A 19751-nucleotide genomic window follows, 5' to 3' on the forward strand; every position below is an offset into this window, starting at 1 on the left:
GAGGGGCAGGGGCAGCAGCAGGAGGGGCAGGGGCAGCAGCAGGAGAAGGAGGAGAGGGCAGGAGGAGGAGGAGGAGGAGGAGAGAAGGACGGGCGGCCCCGGCTGTCCCTCCGCCCCCAAGATGGCGGCGGCGCTGAGGGGCCGCGCGGGCCCGGGCGGGGCCCCGGCGCTGTGGCGGCTCCAGAGCCGGCGGCAAAGGTGAGGCCGGGGGGCAGCGGGGCGGGCCCGGCACACACCGGCACCTTCCCCTAACCCCGTATCTTCCCCTGTCCTAGTCCCTTACCTTCACTTTATCTGTGTCCCCTATCCCTATAATTTTCCCTTTCCCCTCACCCCTTCCCCTCTCTTCTTACTTTATCCACTTCCCCTGTTCCTTTCTGTGAAAAATGTGTAATTTTTATTGCCTTTTTGCAAATATTTAAATGAATATTGTATGTATTATATTAGAAAGTGATGCTGTATTAATTATCTTAAGTACTGTGTTAAATATAGTGTTAGGTTATAACAAAATGTTAAGATAGAAACTATGTATGTAGGGTACTTTTTCTTAAAGAAAGGACCCTCACTGAGATAGCAGCCACAGGACACCTGAATCTCTCAGAGAAAGAGAATTTATTGCTCCATTATCAGGAGAAATGAACTTCTTCCTGCCTCGCTCGGGCCTGAAGATCCTGTCAGGACTCAGAGGAAGAAGCTGACACTGCCCAGCCAGAATCCTGTGTTTGAATGGAATTTATGCATCATGGATGAGCTGTATGAATATGCAACAGGCTGTTGTTTTTAAGGGTTAATCCTCTGTTAACGTGGGGCCTTTTTCAGGCTTATTTTGCCCAGAAAAGGTATCTGGACTGTCTGGAACTCTTTGTTTCTATTGCCTCATATTGTCCCAATTTGGACATCCAAATTGCCTAAATTATTATTAATCTAATTGTATTCCTATTTTTATAACATTTTATTACTATTAAACTTTTAAAATTTTAAAAACAAGTGATTGGCGTTTTTCACACTTTCCATATCATTTTCCCCTATCCTTTCCCCCATTCCCTGTCCCTCTCTCCTGTATCCTCTATGTTTGCTATGTCACCTTTCCTTATCCCCTTCTCCTCTCTCCTTTATCCCCTATATTCTCTATAGCCACTTCCCCTATATCCTTTATCTGCCATCTCTATCCTTTCCCCCTTTACATTAATAATCACCCCCACCCCCTTTTCTCTATCTCGTTTTCCTCTCCCCTATATCCTCTTTATTCCTTGTATCTCCTTCTTTTATATCCCTTTTCCCTATCCTTTCCCCGTCCCCTTTCCACTCTATTCCTGACATGCCCTTCCCCTATCCCCACCCTTTTCCCCTATCCCTGTTTGTGAAAAAACGCCAATCACTTGTTTTTAAAATTTTAAAAGTTTAATAGTAATAAAATGGTTATTAAAAAGTAATACGATTAGAGTAATAATAATTTGGGCAGTTTGGCTTAAGACAATAGAGACAAAGAGTTACAGACAGTCCAGGTACCTTTTCTGGGCAGCACTGAAAGCCCGAACAAGGCCCCACGTTAACAGAGGATTAACCCTTAAAAGCAGCAGCCTGTTGCATATTCATACAGCTCATCCATGATGCATAAATTCCATTCAAACACAGGATTCTGGCTGGGCAGTGTCAGCTTCTTCCTCTGAGTCCTGACAGGATCTTCAGGCCCGAGCGAGGCAGGAAGAAGTTCATTTCTCCTGATAATGGAGCAATAAATTCTCTTTCTCTGAGAGATTCAGGTGTCCTGTGGCTGCTATCTCAGTGCCAGTCCTTTCTTTAAAAAAAGTATCCTACATAGCACAGTTTCTATTTTAACATTATGTTATCACCTAAAACTATATTTAACACAGCATCACTTTCTAACACAACACATATAACATTCATCTGAATATTTCTGAAAAGCCAATCACAAAATACCCATTTTTCACCCCATCCCTTGTCGCTGTCCCCGCAGCTCGTTCGACGTGGCCGTGGTTGGTGCGGGGATCGTGGGCCTGGCCACGGCGCGGGAGCTGCTGCAGCGCCACCCCTCGCTGGCCTTGGCCGTGCTGGAGAAGGAGCAGGAGCCAGGTAGGGAGCAGGACAGGGCACAGGGACCCAGGGGAGGCTGTGCCCGAGGACACTCTGCCACAACCTCAGCGCCCCATGGATATCTGTGTGCAGGGAGCGGTGGCTGTGGGAGGGCAGCTGCCCTCGTTGTTGAAGTGGGTGATGGATTTCCCATTTCCAGGCCAGGCTGGACACGGCTTGGAGCAGCCTGGGATAGTGGAAGGTGTCCCTGAGCATGGCAGGGCTGGGACGAGGTGATCTCTAAAGTCCCTTCCATCCCAAACCATCCTGGAATTCTGTGCTGGCTCTCACAGAATTCACAGAATGCCCAGGTTGGGAGAGACCTTCGAGATCATCGAGTCCAACCCAGCCCCAGCAGCTCTGCTCACCCCTGGCACCCAGTGCCACATCCAGGCTTTGTTAAACACACCCAGGCATGGGGACTGCACCACCTCCCTGGGCAGCCATTCCAGAACTTTATCACTCTTTCAATGAAAAACTTTTTCCTAATATCCAGCCTGTAGCTCCCTTGGTGCAGCTTGAGACTGCATGTCAGTGCCAAGGCTCTCCCCTAACAGGGATTTCTTTCACCCTTCTCCCAAGGATGTGTCCCTCAGCAGAGTTTCATCAGTCTGTGCTTTTCTGCTGGGGCTGCAGATTGGGAATTTGGGGTTCAAATCTCCTGTGCAAGCTGCAGTGGGACTGCTGGGGCTGCAGATTGGGAATTTGGGGTTCAAATCTCCTGTGCAAGCTGCAGTGGGACTGCTGGGGCTGCAGATTGGGAATTTGGGGTTCAAATCTCCTGTGCAAGCTGCAGTGGGACTGCTGGGGCTGCAGCAGCTCAGGAATGGCAGGAGAGAGGATGAGGGGGAATAACCAGGATAAGGAATAGTGCAGCTTGTGGGAGGGCACAGGCAGGTCCTGCATGGAGCTGGGAGAATCCCAAGGGATAGACAGCAGTGATTAACTCCAAACAGGACCTGAGGCCAAAATCTTTTCTGAAATAGCTCCATCAGCCTATGGAGATATGGGGATAAAAATGATTTTTTTATCCCCAAGACACACAACTGTGGAGTGCCAAGCAGGAGTGACCTTTGGGCATCCACACCTTAAGGAGGGAGAGGAACCTGACCAAATTACTTCAGTAAAAATGTTTTTGGTGTTTTTCACCTCTATTTTATCTATTTGCAAAGAGGAAATAGCAACCTAATCCAGTTCACAAATACTCAAAAATCCTCCCAGGCCTGCCAGCACATCCAAAGGAATTGTGGATTGGACAGATATTATGTTGGATGAGGCCCTAAGAGATGCATTTCGTTGTAAAAATTGGATTTTAAAATTTGATTTAAGCCTGTTTTGATTGATTGGCTTGTTCTTGAAGGAAAAATTTGTTGTTTTAGGGTTTTTTTCCCTGTTGGTCCAACACAGTGCAGGCTGTGATGGATTGTCATTAACCAGGGCTGGCTGTGTCAGTGTTTCTCTGACCTTTTGAGGCCAGGGGAGGAATTAACTGTGCAGTTCTCTCACCTCATCATGTCTTATAATGCTGATTTAAGGCAGGACCTCAGTTAACTCGTGTTTCTGACAGCAGGAGTGGTTAACTGGGAACAATGAGTTCTAACAATGTGTTTTCCTTTCTCCTCAGCCCATCACCAGAGTGGCCACAACAGTGGTGTGATCCACAGTGGGATTTACTACACTCCTGGCTCCCTGAAGGCCAGGCTGTGCGTGCAGGGGGCAGCCCTGTGCTACAGATACTGTGACCAGAAGGGCATTCCCTACAAGCAGTGTGGGAAGGTACAGGAGCTCTGGGATTCCCTGCTTCACCCTGCAAACTGAGGCTCTGTGATGTGTGCTACCAGGCCTGCTTGTGGGTTTTCTCCTCACTCTTCCAGCTGCAGATGATTTTGTACATAAATGTGTGTAATGTCCATAATCCCCTCCTGCCCCCAGAGCATCCCTTTCAGTTTGACAGAAGGTTTTTCATGATCTCCCCACGCTGTCTTCATGCTCTGAGCCATTTTTAATTCAGTGTCTTTGGTGCAAGGTGAGGACCAGGGCTGGGCAGAGCATGCCAGGTGTGGTCAGGCTCAGTGAAACAGAGTTCTGTCTCCATTTTCCAGTGTTTGTAACACTCTATTCAGGTTTTCCACCTCTCACTGGGCATTGAGCTGCTGTTGCCACAGGACTCTCTGTCCTGACCCCAAGGCCCTGAGGGATAAATTTGAATTCCAGGGTTTTTCTGGGAGCTGTCCGTGCTGCCTGTGCTGCCAGGCTGGGCACAGGGTGGCACTGTGGCTCTGTGCAGCGGCACCCCTGAGGGGACAGCCTGCTCAGAGCTGTCCTCAAGGGCTCAGCTGCAGCCTGGGGCGGCTGAATTTGTGTATTTTGTACCAAGGTGTCCAGGGCATCTCCACTGGAGCACAGATACCTGCATGTATATACCTAGCAAAAACCAACAGGAAGGTTAGGACTCAGTCTTTTGTCCTTGGGTGTGTGTGGCAACCATCTTGACACCTTCAGAGTCATGCTTTTTATAAGCTACAAGAACCTAAAATAATTTGGTGGATGATTGGTTGATGATTTATGATCATGGTTTATATTTTTGCAGGGTGGCAGCAGGAGCAGGGCAGGGCTTGTCCCCTGTGCTGGCACTGCTGGGCCACCTCCAGTGCTGGGGACAGCTCTGGGCTCCTCACAGCAAAGCCACAGCAGGGGATGGAGCTGTCCAGGGAAGGGAATGGAGCCCCAGGAGAGGCTGAGGAGCTGGGCAGGGGCTGCAGAATCCCTGAGGGAGCTGGGCAGGGGCTGCAGAATCCCTGAGGAGCTGGGCAGGGGCTGCAGAATCCCTGAGGAGCTGGGCAGGGGCTGCAGAATCCCTGAGGAGCTGGGCAGGGGCTGCAGAATCCCTGAGGAGCTGGGCAGGGGCTGCAGAATCCCTGAGGAGCTGGGCAGGGCTCAGCTGGAGCAAAGGAGGCTCAGGGGCCCCTGTGGCTCTGCACAGCTCCTGCCAGGAGGGGACGCAGGGACAGGAGCAGAGGGAACGGCCTCAGGTTGCACCATGGAGCTTTAGGTTTGCTATTTATTGGGGAAATTCCTTCCTGGAAAGGTTTGTCCAGCCCTGGCAGTGCTGGGCTCCCCATCCCTGGAGGGATTGAAAGTCCCTGTGGATGTGGCACTTGGGGACACGGAGCAGGGGTGGCCCTGGCAGTGCTGAGGGATCAGTTGGGCTCTCAGAGAGCTTTTCCAGCCTGAACAATTCCACAATTCCATGGCACTCCCTGGCAGCTCATTCCAGGGGAGGTCATGGTGGAGCTTCCCCAGCTTTCCCTGGAGCAGCCCCAGGCTTGGAGAGCTTCACACCTGGGAGGTGCCAGAGCTGAGCAGGATCATGGGCTGTGCAAAGCTGGCACAGGGGATTCTGTCTGCATTTATCTCCTCAGATAGCTGTGGACAGACTCCTTGGTTAAATGAAACTGGTACAATTCCACTCAGGCCATGTCAGAACATGTCCCCACTCTCTTATCAAAGCTCTTGGAGGTTTGTACATCTTGGGTTCAGTTCATTTTGCTTCTGAAAGCATCCCAGTGGTTCTTCAAATTCAAATTCTGTTCCCTCACATGAAGACTTGTAGTCTCAGTCTGCTTCTGGCAAATATTGTCAATTGACTGTAACTCACACTACAGTTTAGCATTTATTTTTTAATTCTCTGTGCTATATTTATTAGTGCTTCCTCAGCCACAGAATTCTGTGCAATTCTGTGCGCCAACCATTCTTCACCCCTGGATTCATTGTTCACTCATTCCCTGCTGCTTGTGCTCGATGCCAGAGCTGCCCTGCTCTGTTCTGCTCACTGCTGTGCCTTTGTTCCTTCCCCAAGCTGATTGTGGCTGTGGAACAGGATGAGATCCCAAGGCTCAAAGCTCTGTACAAGAGGGGGCTGCAGAACAATGTCCCAGGGCTGAAACTCATTGGAGCCAAGGAAATCCAGGAGAAGGAGCCCTTCTGCAGGGTAAGGGCTTGCCATCCTTCTATTGACCTTGTAGGAGCTGTTTCTCAGGTGAAAACATCTTCTAATTCAACACAAATACATTTCTGGCCTTGAGCTCCAAGTTCAGAAGAGCCTGGAAGTTCTTTCCCATCCATAAAAGTGTTTTTGGATCAAGCCCATTTCAGTGAGGTTGTTGTGTAGCACTTCTCAGCCTGTTTATTTTCCCAGCAGGAGGAATGTGTGGAGTTTGTGGAACACAGATTTGTTATTGATTACTCTGCCTTTGTTTGGAAGGAGAAGCTGGATGTGAATTCCCTGTGCTGTTTCAGCTGGCAGCTGTGACACTCAGGAGTGGTTGTAGATAATACAGAGAGAAATTTTCTGGAAAAGAATATTTTTCAATATTTTCATTTTCCCTGTAAACATTTTGGATCTGCTCCCTAAAACATCCTTGGAGTGTTCCAGATCCAGCTGAGCACAAGGGGGGGACAGCAGCACTCCCTTCCCATGGCCCTGCAGATATTCCCAATGAAATATTCCAATTTTCACTTTTCCTCTGTGTCTCAAACCCTGCCAGGGACTGATGGCCCTGGACTCTCCCTACACTGGCATTGTGGATTACAAACAAGTGGCCCAGTCCTATGCCAGAGACTTCCAGGAAGCAGGGGGCACAATCCTGACTGGTTTTGAGGTCACAGACATGGAGATGGCCAAAGAAAGTCCTGCACAAAGTGAAGATGGTAAGGCTGCAATTTTTATTTTTTCCCCTCTCCGTTTACTACAAAGATTTTGTTCAAAACACAATTGTTTTAACTGAAATGACATTTCTAATTTTTTCTGTCCACTAGGGATGAGAAAAATACTCCTGGCCCAAGAGTATTTTGCTGAATACTCTTAGTGAGAGCATTCAGCAAACTCACTTGGGGTTTTTTGCAGGCAGGTCACCCTTCAGCTGAAAGAAGTGAGAGTAAAATGGAGAAATAAAGTTGTTCTCTCTTAAAATCAGATTTATCTGAATCTTGCATGTTTATTCTTGTGATAGTGATTTTCCTTATCCTGAAATCTGTGCTGGCACACAGAGGGAAGAATAAAACTCCTATTAATTAATAAATCCAGACATGTCCAACAACATTAATTATGACCAGAGCTGTTCTTACATAGCTTGGAGATATTCCAGAGGGAAATTCCTTCCTGTTCTGTCAGGTCTCTGGTGCCTGTTGCAGTAATTCCTTCTCTTGTCTAATTCCATTTCAGGGCTGAAATACCCAGTCATTGTTAGGAGCAAAAAGGTAAGGCTGGAAAAGAAGTTCTCATTCCTTCCAGGAAGCTGCTTCTCCTTTTCTTCAGATTTTTTTTTTTTTTTCTGGTGAATTAATAATTTCCAAAAAAAAAAAAGATTAAAAATCTGCTGTTCAGCAACATGACCAGTTTGATAAAACAACTGCAGTCAGTTCTTAATGAGGGTGTCAAATAAATAAATAATAATAATGATGATGTAAAATATTAAACTATAACTGACATTTAGCATCCCTTATCTGCTTATTTGCACAATCTGATGCTGATACTTCCAAGAACTCCTTTATGACTTGTTCATCTGGTGACAAACACCAATTTTCATGTTTGCTTTTGGGCTCTGGCATCCATAAAGTGATAAGGAGGCTTTTGGCACCATTTTATATCATTTTATTATCATTTTATTATCATTTTCTCATCAGAGCAGTGGCAGCTGCTGTCCTGCAGTCAGGACTGTGCTTGTACCCCTTCACCTTCAGGAGGGAATGTCTGCCACAAAAACAACTCCACAACCCCTCTGGTCATTTTTAATTTAGTTCTGCTGCTTTTTTCTCCTATTTTCTGCTCTTTCATTAAAAAGCAGCTTCCAAAATCTGTTAACATTTTTTCCTCCAAATACTGGGTTTTTTTTCCACCAAATACTGGGGTTTTTTTCCACCAAATACTGGATTTTTTCCACCAAATACTGGGTTTTTTTCATGCAAATATTTTTCAGTTGAAAAAAAAAACATTTTTAAAAGCAGGTACTAAGCTAAATAAATAGATAATAATTTTTGATTTTTATTTATTTCTTTATTTAGATGCTAAAGGTGTTTAATATTTAGCAACTCTCCACGCATTTATAGCTGTTCCCGCCCTATGGGGTCAAATCATTGAACATCCTTATTTAACTTATTTAAATAAGTTTAATTTTTTAAAAAATAAGTTAACCAAATTTTATTTATTTAAATAAATTTATTTATTTAAATAAATGAAAGCCTTTGGGGTTTTTCTGGGTGCAGGGAGCAGGTTTGGGCAGTGGCTGTGGGACAGCAGCTGCCCCTGTTGGAGTGAGTGATGGATTTCCCATTTTAAATAAGTTAATTGATTTTTATGTATTGATTAATTGATTTATTTATAATTTTTTACTTAAATATGAATTGATTTATGGGTAAGTTTTTATTTTTATGTATTTATTTAGATGATAAAGTTGTTCAATATTAAGCAGCTCTCCACACCTGTGTGCTGTCAATTTACAGCTGTTCCCACCCTGTGGGGACAAATCAGTGAACATCCTTATTTAACTTATTTAAATATGTTAATTTTTAAAAAAAATAAGTTAAATAAATTTTATTCATTTAAATCAAAGCCTTTGGGGTTTTTCTGGGTGCAGGGAGCAGCTTTTGGGCAGTGGCTGTGGGACAGCAGCTGCCCCTGTTGAAGTGAGTGATGGATTTCCCATTTTTAATAAGTTAATTGATTTTTATGTATGGAATAATTGATTTATTTATAAGTTTTATACTAAAATATGAATTGATTTATGGGTAAGTTTTTATTTTTATGTATTTATTTAGATGGTAAAGTTGTTTAATATTAAGCAGCTCTCCACACCTGTGTGCTGTCAATTTACAGCTGTTCCCACCCTGTGGGGACAAATCCGTGAACATCCTTATTTAACTTATTTAAATAAATTAATTTTTTAAAAAATAAGTTAACCAAATTTTATTTATTTAAATAAATTTATTTATTTAAATAAATGAAAGCCTTTGGGGTTTTTCTGGGTGCAGGGAGCAGGTTTGGGCAGTGGCTGTGGGACAGCAGCTGCCCCTGTTGGAGTGAGTGATGGATTTCCCATTTTAAATAAGTTAATTGATTTTTATGTATGGAATAATTGATTTATTTATAAGTTTTATACTAAAATATGAATTGATTTATGGGTAAGTTTTTATTTTTATGTATTTATTTAGATGGTAAATTTGTTTAATATTAAGCAGCTCTCCACACCTGTGTGCTGTCAATTTACAGCTGTTCCCACCCTGTGGGGACAAATCAGTGAACACCCTTATTTAACTTATTTAAATAAATTAATTTTTTAAAAAATAAGTTAACCAAATTTTATTTATTTAAATAAATTTATTTATTTAAATAAATGAAAGCCTTTGGGGTTTTTCTGGGTGCAGGGAGCAGGTTTGGGCAGTGGCTGTGGGACAGCAGCTGCCCTTGTTGGAGTGAGTGATGGATTTCCCATTTTTAATAAGTTAATTGATTTTTATGTATGGAATAATTGATTTATTTATAAGTTTTATACTTAAATATGAATTGATTTATGGATAAGTTTTTGATTTTTCTGTATTTATTTATTTAGATGGTAAAGGTGTTTAATATTTAGCAGCTGTCAGTTTATAGCTGTTCCCACCCTGTGGGGACAAATCATTGAACATCCTTATTTAACTTATTTAAATAAGTTCATTTTCTTAAAAAATAAGTTAAATAAATTTTATTCTTTTAAATAAATGCCTGTGGGGTTTTTTGGGTGTTATTTTAGCAATAAATAGATTTTTTGATGTGTTTTCGGGTTTTTTTAATAAGCTAAGTAAATATTTTTTTAATAAGTTAAATAAATTTTATTTATTTGAGTAAGTGCCTGTGGGTTTTCCTGGGCATTTTTTAGCAGTTATATAGAATTTTATGTGTTTTTTTTTTAATAAGTTAAATAAATTTTATTTATTTGAATAAGTGCCTGTGGGTTTCCTGGGCATTTTTTAGCAGTTATATAGAATTTTATGTGTTTTTTTTTTTTAATAATTTAAATAAATTTTATTTATTTAAATAAATGCCTGTGGGGGTTTTCTGGGTGGTTTTTATAGATAAATAGTATTTTGATGTTTTGGTTTTTTTTTTAATAAGCTTTTTTGTTGTTGTATTTTTTAATAAGTTAAATAAATATTTTTAATAATAAATTAAAAAGTTAAAGTTAAATTAATCTTATTTATTTAAATAAATACCTGTTGTTTTCCTGGGTGTTTCTCTTAGCCGATAAATAGAATTTTGATGTGTTTTGGGTTTTTTTTTCAGTAAGTAAAATAATTTTTTTAAAATAAGTAAAATAATTTATGTATAAGTTAAATAAATTTTATTTATTTAAATAAATGCCTGTGGTTTTTCCTGGGTGGTTTTTTTAGCCGATAAATAGAATTTTGATGTGTTTTTTTTTAATAAGTTAAATAAGTTTTATTTACGTAAATAAATGTCTGTGGGGTTTTTCTGGGTGTTTTTTAGCAGATAAATAGAATTTTGATTTTTTTAAATAAGTTCAATTTGTTTAATAAGTTAAATAAAATTTATTTCGATAAATGCCAGTGGGGTTTTTTTAAATAAGTTAAATATTTTTTTAATAAGTGAAATAAATTTTATTTATTTAAATAAATGACTGTGGTGTTTTCCTGGGTGCTTTTATAGCAGATAAATAGAATTTTGATGTGTTTTTTTAATATAAGTCCCATAAGTGTTATTGATTGAATTCTATTTATTTATTTAGTTGATTAATTGAATTTTCTCGGTGTTTTTTGTTCCCCAGGGGCAGGAGGTGTCCTGTCCCTAAATTTATTTATTTATTAAATTTTATTTAATATTAAATTTATTTAATAATTAAGTATATTAATATATTAATTTATTTATTTAACATATTTATTTGTTTAATAAAATATTTAAATAAATATTAAATGTATTTAAAATTTTATTTTTTAAATAAATTTTATTTATTTAGATAAACGCCTGGGGGGTTTTCCTGGGTGTTTTTCTTAGCCGATAAATAGAATTTTGATGTGTTTTTTTTTAATATAAGTCCCATAAGTGTTATTGATTGAATTCTATTTATTTATTTTATTGATTAATTGAATTTTCTTGGTGTTTTTTGTTGCCCAGGGGCAGGAGGTGTCCTGTCCCTACATTTATTTATTAAATAGATAAATTTTATTTAATATTAAATTTATTTAATATTTAAGTATATTAAGATATTTATTTATATATTTATTTGTTTAATAAAATACTTAAATAAATATTAAATGTATTTAAAATTTTATTTTTAAATAAATTTTATTTATTTAGATAAACGCCTGGGGGGTTTTCCTGGGTGTTTTTCTTAGCCGATAAATAGAATTTTCTAATGTAAGTCCCATAAATGTTATTGATTTAGTTGTATTTATTTATTTTATTGATTAATTGAATTTTCTCGGTGTTTTTTGTCCCCAGGGGCAGGAGGTGACCTGTCCCTAAATTTATTTATTAAATAAATAAATCTTATTTAATATTAAATTTATTTAATATTTAAGTATATTAATATATTTATTTATATATTTATTTAACATGTTTATTTGTTTAATAAAATACTTAAATAAATATTAAATGTATTTAAAATTTTATTTTTTAAATAAATTTTATTTATTTAGATAAACGCCTGGGGGGTTTTCCTGGGTGTTTTTCTTAGCCGATAAATAGAATTTTTATGTGGTTTTTTTAATGTAAATCCAATAAATGTTATTGATTTAGTTGTATTTATTTATTTTATTGATTAATTGAATTTTCTTGGTGTTTTTTGTTGCCCAGGGGCAGGAGGTGTCCTGTCCCTAAATTTATTTATTAAATAGATAAATTTTATTTAATATTAAATTTATTTAATATTTAAGTATATTAATATATTTATTTATTTTATATATTTATTTGTTTAATAAAATATTTAAATAAATATTAAATGTATTTAAAATTTTATTTTTAAATAAATTTTATTTATTTAGATAAATGCCTGGGGGGTTTTCCTGGGTGTTTTTCTTAGCCGATAAATAGAATTTTCTAATGTAAGTCCCATAAATGTTATTGATTTAGTTGTATTTATTTATTTTATTGATTAATTGAATTTTCTCGGTGTTTTTTGTCCCCAGGGGCAGGAGGTGACCTGTCCCTAAATTTATTTATTAAATAAATAAATCTTATTTAATATTAAATTTATTTAATATTTAAGTATATTAATATATTTATTTATATATTTATTTAACATGTTTATTTGTTTAATAAAATACTTAAATAAATATTAAATGTATTTAAAATTTTATTTTTTAAATAAATTTTATTTATTTAGATAAACGCCTGGGGGGTTTTCCTGGGTGTTTTTCTTAGCCGATAAATAGAATTTTTATGTGGTTTTTTTAATGTAAATCCAATAAGTGTTATTGATTTAGTTGTATTTATTTATTTTATTGATTAATTGAATTTTCTTGGTGTTTTTTGTTGCCCAGGGGCAGGAGGTGTCCTGTCCCTACATTTATTTATTAAATAGATAAATTTTATTTAATATTAAATTTATTTAATATTTAAGTATATTAATATATTTATTTATTTTATATATTTATTTGTTTAATAAAATATTTAAATAAATATTAAATGTATTTAAAATTTTATTTTTAAATAAATTTTATTTATTTAGATAAACGCCTGGGGGGTTTTCCTGGGTGTTTTTCTTAGCCGATAAATAGAATTTTGATGTGTTTTTTTAATGTAAGTCCCATAAATGTTATTGATTTAGTTGTATTTATTTATTTTATTGATTAATTGAATTTTCTCGGTGTTTTTTGTCCCCAGGGGCAGGAGGTGTCGTGTGGGCACGTCCTGACCTGTGCTGGGCTCCACTCCGACCGCCTGGCGCGGATCAGCGGCTGCAGCCCCCAGCCCAGGATCGTCCCTTTCCGGGGGGATTATCTGCTGCTCAAACCACAAAAGTCTTATTTGGTCAAAGGAAATATTTATCCCGTGAGTGCCCCTGCTCCGTGTGCCCTGAGAGCTGCTAAAATGCAGGAAAAAGGGAAAATTCCGTGGTTGTTTTTGTCAGGCAGTGACGCGTGCACGTGGCTGGAGATTGGGCTGGTTTGGGACAGGACAGTTGGGTTTTGTTCATTTTTTGTTAATTTTTTTTTGTTAATTGAACAAAGCATGGAAGTACCACATATGGAGTTATTGCCAGTTGTTTTGTTTATGGGTTTATTTTTGGGGTTTTTTTACTTAATAGAGAAAAGATGGAATTTCACATTGCCACGTATCCAGAAAACTCTAAATTATTTCTATGTGTCTTAAAATGAATCTGTAGTGAGGGAGAGGTGACATTAAATTATTATTTAATATATTATTTAATATTATTTAATTATATATTATATATAATATAATATATTATTTATAATAATAATAATATTATAATATATTTAATATTATTTAATATATAATTATAATAATATATTATAATATATTATTTAATATTATTTAATATTATTTAATAATTATAACAGTCCTGTTTAATCTCTTTATTGATAATCTGTAAAAGGTGTTGAAGGTACCCTCAGGAAATTCACAGGTGGCACTGGAGGTTTTCCCAACCCCAGTGATTCTGGGATAAATTATTGATAAAGGGTTTCATCTTTTGTGCCAATACCCAGCACTCAGATTTAGATATTCTCCTCTCAACCTTATTTTTGAATTAGCTGATTTTGTCATTAAAAATAGATGTGGGAGAAAAGAAAACAACCTTTCTACACCTAAAATAGACAAATAATGGGATGAAGAGCAGCAATCCCAGACAGAAAATGAATCACAGAGCAAGTGGAGAGAATTGCTAGGGCAGCATTTTAGCCAATTCTGTCCATTTAAATACTGATTTTCTGAATATGAGATTGGCTTTGCCTGCTAAACACTGGATCTTTGGGAAAACTGGAATGCTGGGCATTGCTGTTTGTCTGATCTCACCTGGGAATGATTCAGGACCCTGTCTTGGGATGGGAGGGAGGAAGTGGAACAGAAAAAGAACGTGCAGATTTATTATTATTAGCATTATTAGCATTATTATTAGCATTAACCTGCTAAGTTCAGGCTGCTTTGTACACACAGCAAGGGTTTCTAATATTTTGTATTTTTTATTGCTGCTGGTGAATCACATCAGGGTGTTGTTGATTTATATCCTGAGAAATCATGTGGACTTTTTTCCCCTGTTACTTGTTTTCCTTTTCCCTAAAATTCAGCTTTACCTGGCCCTGCTCTGTTCTCCAGTGCTTTAATTAATGCCATGCCACAACTGCACAATTAACCAGCAACAAAAGCAGCTCAGAGCCAGTGCTGAGGTTCTGTGACTCAGAGTTTTGTTGCTGTGGTGGGAAATAAAATGGGAAATTTGCTGTTTGTGGGAGCTCTGCTCACTGCTGTCCCATTGCAGGTGCCCAACCCTCGTTTCCCATTCCTGGGGTTCCATTTCACGCCCAGGATGGATGGCAGTGTCTGGCTTGGCCCTAATGCAGTGCTGGCCTTTAAGAGAGAGGGCTACAAACTCCTGGACTTCAGCCCTGGGGACTTCTTGGATGCTGTCACCTACAGGTGAGGATGCCTTGTGTTTGTGTTTGTGTCTGTGTCTGCTCTCGGTGAGCTGTGAGCCCTGGGAGCCCCTTCCTGCCCAAATCCTGCTCTCCCCACCTTTTTGGGGTGTTTGTGCTGATGAGGGTGAACTTCCCCAAGACATTTGGCTTTGCATGGTCTCATATTTGGGTTTTGTGGCAGGACACGTCTCAGCCAGTCTGGGAATGTGGCTGCTCCCTGGAACAGGACAGTTATAGCACTGTGATAACAGCACTGTGATAACCTAATCAACTCAGACAGCATCATGGAATACCTGCACAGGGTGCTGGGGGGAGAGAAGGGCTGGGAGAGAGAGCTGGGAATGTTCCCTGCAGAGGAGAAGGCTCCAGGGAGAGCTCAGAGCCCAAAGGGGCTCCAGGAGAGCTGAGAGGGACTGGGGACAAGGGATGGAGGGACAGGAGCCAGGGAATGGCTCCCAGTGCCAGAGGGCAGGGATGGGTGGGAGATTGGGAATTGGGAATTCCTGGCTGGGCTGGGATTGCCAGAGCAGCTGTGGCTGCCCCTGGATCCCTGGCAGTGCCCAAGGCCAGGCTGGGCACTGGGGCACCCTGGGACAGTGGGAGGTGTCCCTGCCCAGGTTGCTCCAAGCCCATCAAGCCCTGGAACACCTCCAGGACTGGAATTCAGAATTCATTCAGCACCACAGCTCTGTGAGCAAGGTTTGTGGGAGCAGAGAAAGACAAACATGCATTTCTCAAACACAAAGCATGATGTGTTCCTGATTTTGGCAATGGGAATTGTGCCCTGCAGTTGCATTTGCTGCCTCCTGCAGCTGCAGCTGGTGCATTTGAGGCAGGTTTTCCCCCTCTGCAGCTGTTTCTCCCTTTTGTCCACAGTGGGCTGTGGAAGCTGGTGCTGAGGAACGTGTCCTACGGCCTGGGGGAGCTGTACAGAGCCTTCTCCCTCAGTGCCCAGGTCAGGCAGCTGCAGAGGTTCATCCCTGAGGTCACCACCGATGATGTTCTCAGGTAAAGGAAGCTGCTTCTGTTGGGAAAACTCCTGTTTGAAAAGCAGAAAACATGGCAGGGGTTTAATGCCTTCCTCAACCAAAATGTGATACAGAAGCTTGGGGGTCCCAGCACAGGGAGGTCCTGGAGCTCCTCAGTCCAGAGGAGGCACCAGGATGATCTGGAGCAGCTCTGCTGGGAGGAAAGGCTGAGAATTTTGGGATTGTTCAGCCTGGAGAAGAGAAGCTCTGGGGTGGCCTCACTGTGGCCTTGCAGTACTTGGGGAGAACCCACAGAGAGATGGAGAGGGAGGGGCAGGACAAGGGGAATGGCCTCAAACTGAGAGGGCAGGGTTGGATGGGACATTGGGAAGGAATTCCTGGCTGGGAGGGTGGGCAGGGGCTGGGCTGGAATTGCCAGAGCAGCTGTGGCTGCCCCTGGATCCCTGGCAGTGCCCAAGGCCAGGTTGGACACTGGGGCTTGGGGCAGCCTGGGACAGTGGAGGTGTCCCTGCCATGGCAGGGGTGGCACTGGATGGGCTTTAAGGTCACAGTTTGGCCACCTCAATGATCCCATGACTGTCAGATACCCCCACTCTGCCTCTTGAGTGTTAAAATTCCCCCAAAATACTCTGCTTTCCCCTGCCCTCATCGCTGTCTCCCACCTCCTCACAGGAATTCCTTCCCTGACTCAGAACGTTTTCCTCCTGCTCCTCCTTGCTTTCACAGGGGTCCCTCAGGTGTGAGAGCCCAGGCCCTGGACAGTGAGGGCAATCTGGTGGATGACTTTGTGTTTGATGGGGGCTCGGGGCCCGTGGGCAGCAGGATCCTGCACGTCAGGAACGCTCCCTCGCCCGCGGCCACCTCCTCCCTGGCCATCGCCGCCGCCATCGCCGCCGAGGCGCAGCGCCGCTTCCAGCTCTGAGGCAGCAGGAATCCCGGCAGGAATCCCGGCAGGAACCCTGCCTGCTGCCCTCTGCAGCCTGGCACTGCCCCTGAGGGACACACAGCCACCTGGCAGTGTTCTGTGCCCACTCTGCGGTGAGAAAGGTTTGGCCGTGGAGCAGCCATGGCAGGCTGTGCAGCACAGGCACGGCAGGCTGGGATCCCTCCCTGTGCTGGGATCCCTCCCTGTGCTGGGATTTTCCTCCTGGATTTGCCATGGCTGTGCTCACAGTGCTGCCTCCTCAGAGGGGGCTAACAAGCCACAGGCATGGTGGCTCTGATGCCACTGAGATTGGGTGTGCAGCCCTCAGGATGGCACGGAGGTAATGGAACAGGAGGATAAACCCTGCTGATGTGGAATTAAAGGCTTTGGCAGAGATTGAGAACAACATTCAGAGCCTTCAACCTGAATGTAGAGTATTTCACAGAAAAATAAGCTTCAAGGGGATTACCAAAGCCAAGTCAATTCAGATCTGCAATTCAGATACTCTGTCTGATCACTGGCTGTGTTTTTTATAAAGCAGAAATCAGAACATGGATACAAACAATCACTTTTCGTTTCATTTCCAGCTGAGAAATCAGTGCTGATCACAAACCTCATCAGTGCCTGTGGGTTTCTTCCTTTGAGTGCTGATGATGCAAAAGGAGCTGATCTTTGTGCAGCCCCTTGAGCAACCCAGGGAAAAAAGTCTTTGGAGCAGGAAATGTGAAATGGGAAGGGAGGGAAGCTCCAGAAAAACCTGCCCTGAGTCGTGGTTGGGGTTGCTTCCCCGGGATGAGTCAGGGACATTTCCCATTTTCCCTGAGCACAGGGAATTTTCATTTTCCATTTTCACAGCACCTCAGGCAGGGCTGGTGACCCCTCTGAGCTCCACTGATGCCCAGATTTTATCAGAGATGCTCCTGGAGGAGTCTGTGTGCAGGGACAGGTGGGGCAAACTCAGGGCTGGGCTCAGCATCTGGGAGTGTCCCTCAGAATTGCTGTGCAGCAGAACTCTGTGGCCTCAGGGACAAAGGATGGAGCATTTAATAACAGCTGCTGGGTAGCACAGATAATTGTGGGCAGTTTGCACCAGAAAATTGGACGTTAATTTTTTTTATTTTAATAATAATTTAAATGTAAAATTATTATAATTATTATAATTATTTTATGTAAATTAAATTATTATAATTATTTTTAATCCATTAAAATTATTTTTTTATTTTTAATAACAATTAAATTGGACATTAATTAATTTAATTAATTGAGAAAAAAACTTAAAAAGTTCTTTTCTGAGCTCCTCTGATGGGAGTGGATTAGCACAGGAGGGCAGCTGTGAGGCTGATTTTACTCTACAGATTGGAGACACTTTTGAGGGGAAAAAGGGCTTAATCTGCCATTATTATTGTTATTATTATTGATAATAATTAAAATGTTAATAAAATAAAATTAATAATAATAATAATAATAATAATTATTATTATTATTATTATTATTATTATTATTATTATTATTATTATTATTATTATTATTATTATTATTATTATTCTCTTTTTTCCCTCTTTTTTAAAATCTACTTTACCAGCAAATTGCCTGCTGGAAATTCAAACACCAACCCTTCAGAGCAGAGTTTTGGTCACTTCAGGCAGAGATTCAGCTGCTCCAAGTGTTCCAGTGCCACAGGGCTGGGTAAAGCTTCCCACAGTGGCACAATCCTGTTTTCCCTCCCTGCCACAAGTGTTGCCCATCAACAGCAAATCCCACAGAAGGATTGTAAAAGCCACTTCCTCCCACATGGGGTGTGCCCTGACATGTGTGAACAGAATAAAGAACGTGAAAATGCAAAGCAGAGAGCAGGGGGAGTCCTGAGTCAGCATTTCCCTGTGCTCTGCTTTCTCCTCTCAGGTGATGATTGTTTGGGATAAAGTTTGTTTGAAATTTAAATTATGAACCTTGAGGCAGCGTTCTGTGAAATGGAAATCTTTTCAGAGATAAAGGTTGTACACTTTTGTTATAAAAATAAGTTCAGAGATTATGATGTCAGGCTTTCAGGCATCACTCTTGTTGCTCACAATGTGTGAAAATGTATTCATTTATTTTCCAAATGAGCCTCACTTTGATGATTTCATAAATGTGCCTTTTGTGATTAAAATGGTGTGGTGGGGTTATTTAAATGCTGTAAAATCTGTGTATTTCTCCTGGCTCAGAGAAAAGTTCCACTGGAATTTGCTAATTCCCAGCTGAACTGGGCAGGATCTCTCTCTGGGTAACAGGAATCACTTCAGGAGGGGAGCACATGACCAAACTTGTCTCCCTCAATCACCTTATCTGTGCTCCTCACACCTCCCTCGACAGGACTGCTCTGCTCTGGGCCTGTTGGGACAGGTGCCATGAGAATTCCTCAGACTCTGAAGAAATATTTGCACAAACAGCAAATATTGTGGTCTGTTCCCCAGAAGTGCCACAGAACCAGAACCCCAGGCTGGATTGGGTTGGACGGGACCTTAAATCCCATCCCAGGGAATTCCTTCCCAATATCCCACCCAAACAGTGCCCAGCAAGGTCAGCCCTGAACTCTGGGAAGAGGAGGAATTGTGACTTGTGCCACCATTATCCCATCCTTATTTTCCTTTTTGCTCAGTTTGGGTTTGAGGAACAAGTGTAAACTAGAAATAAATAGAAAGAAATAAATACAGAAATAGATATTTTATATATATAGATAGAATATAAACAAATATTTTGTTGGGAACCTCCTAGGCTGCTCTGGGAGGTTCCCAACAAAATATTTATTTATATTCTATCTATATATCTAAAATATAGATATTTTAGATATCTAGGTGGGGCAGTTTCTGCCTCTGGATGCATCAGGCTCCTCCAGGAAATCTTACAAAGAAGGATCACCATTTTACTATCAAGAAGGTACATTTGAAATTAAACCCCTTTGGTTTAATTTATTCAGGAACGTACATTTTTCCCCCTTTGGTTTAATTTATCCATTCCCTCTGTGGACAAATCTTAAAAATGGGGAGTGAAGGGAATATAAATTCTAAGATTTGAATATTATACTGTCAGGAGGAAAATGAGGGAAAATTTAGCTG

At 40.8% G+C, this 19751-nt stretch overlaps 1 protein-coding gene across 1 annotated transcript; it reads left to right on the forward strand.

Annotated features, from left to right (window-relative positions):
• Positions 1 to 2: 2 nt before the first annotated feature.
• On the forward strand, positions 3 to 18805 carry L2HGDH (L-2-hydroxyglutarate dehydrogenase). The gene is made up of 10 exons (XM_059474801.1): positions 3 to 198; positions 1979 to 2094; positions 3719 to 3870; positions 5954 to 6085; positions 6642 to 6804; positions 7319 to 7353; positions 12971 to 13138; positions 14586 to 14743; positions 15619 to 15750; positions 16458 to 18805. Exons 1-10 carry the CDS (start codon positions 122 to 124, stop codon positions 16651 to 16653), a joined length of 1329 nt encoding a protein of 442 aa, XP_059330784.1. The 5' UTR covers positions 3 to 121; the 3' UTR covers positions 16654 to 18805.
• The last annotated feature ends 946 nt before the right edge of the window (positions 18806 to 19751 follow it).

Source organism: Ammospiza nelsoni, chromosome 6, assembly GCF_027579445.1.
Source record: "Ammospiza nelsoni isolate bAmmNel1 chromosome 6, bAmmNel1.pri, whole genome shotgun sequence".
Classification (NCBI taxonomy): domain Eukaryota; kingdom Metazoa; phylum Chordata; class Aves; order Passeriformes; family Passerellidae; genus Ammospiza; species Ammospiza nelsoni.

Bases quoted from the DNA above. Each gene is read 5' to 3' on its own strand.
- L2HGDH (XM_059474801.1), top strand. From the start codon at position 122: ATGGCGGCGGCGCTGAGGGGCCGCGCGGGCCCGGGCGGGGCCCCGGCG. The intron at 6,805-7,318 runs GTAAGGCTGCAA...ATTCCATTTCAG, and splicing joins TCCTGCACAAAGTGAAGATG to GGCTGAAATACCCAGTCATT. The intron at 15,751-16,457 runs GTAAAGGAAGCT...TTGCTTTCACAG, and splicing joins ACCACCGATGATGTTCTCAG to GGGTCCCTCAGGTGTGAGAG.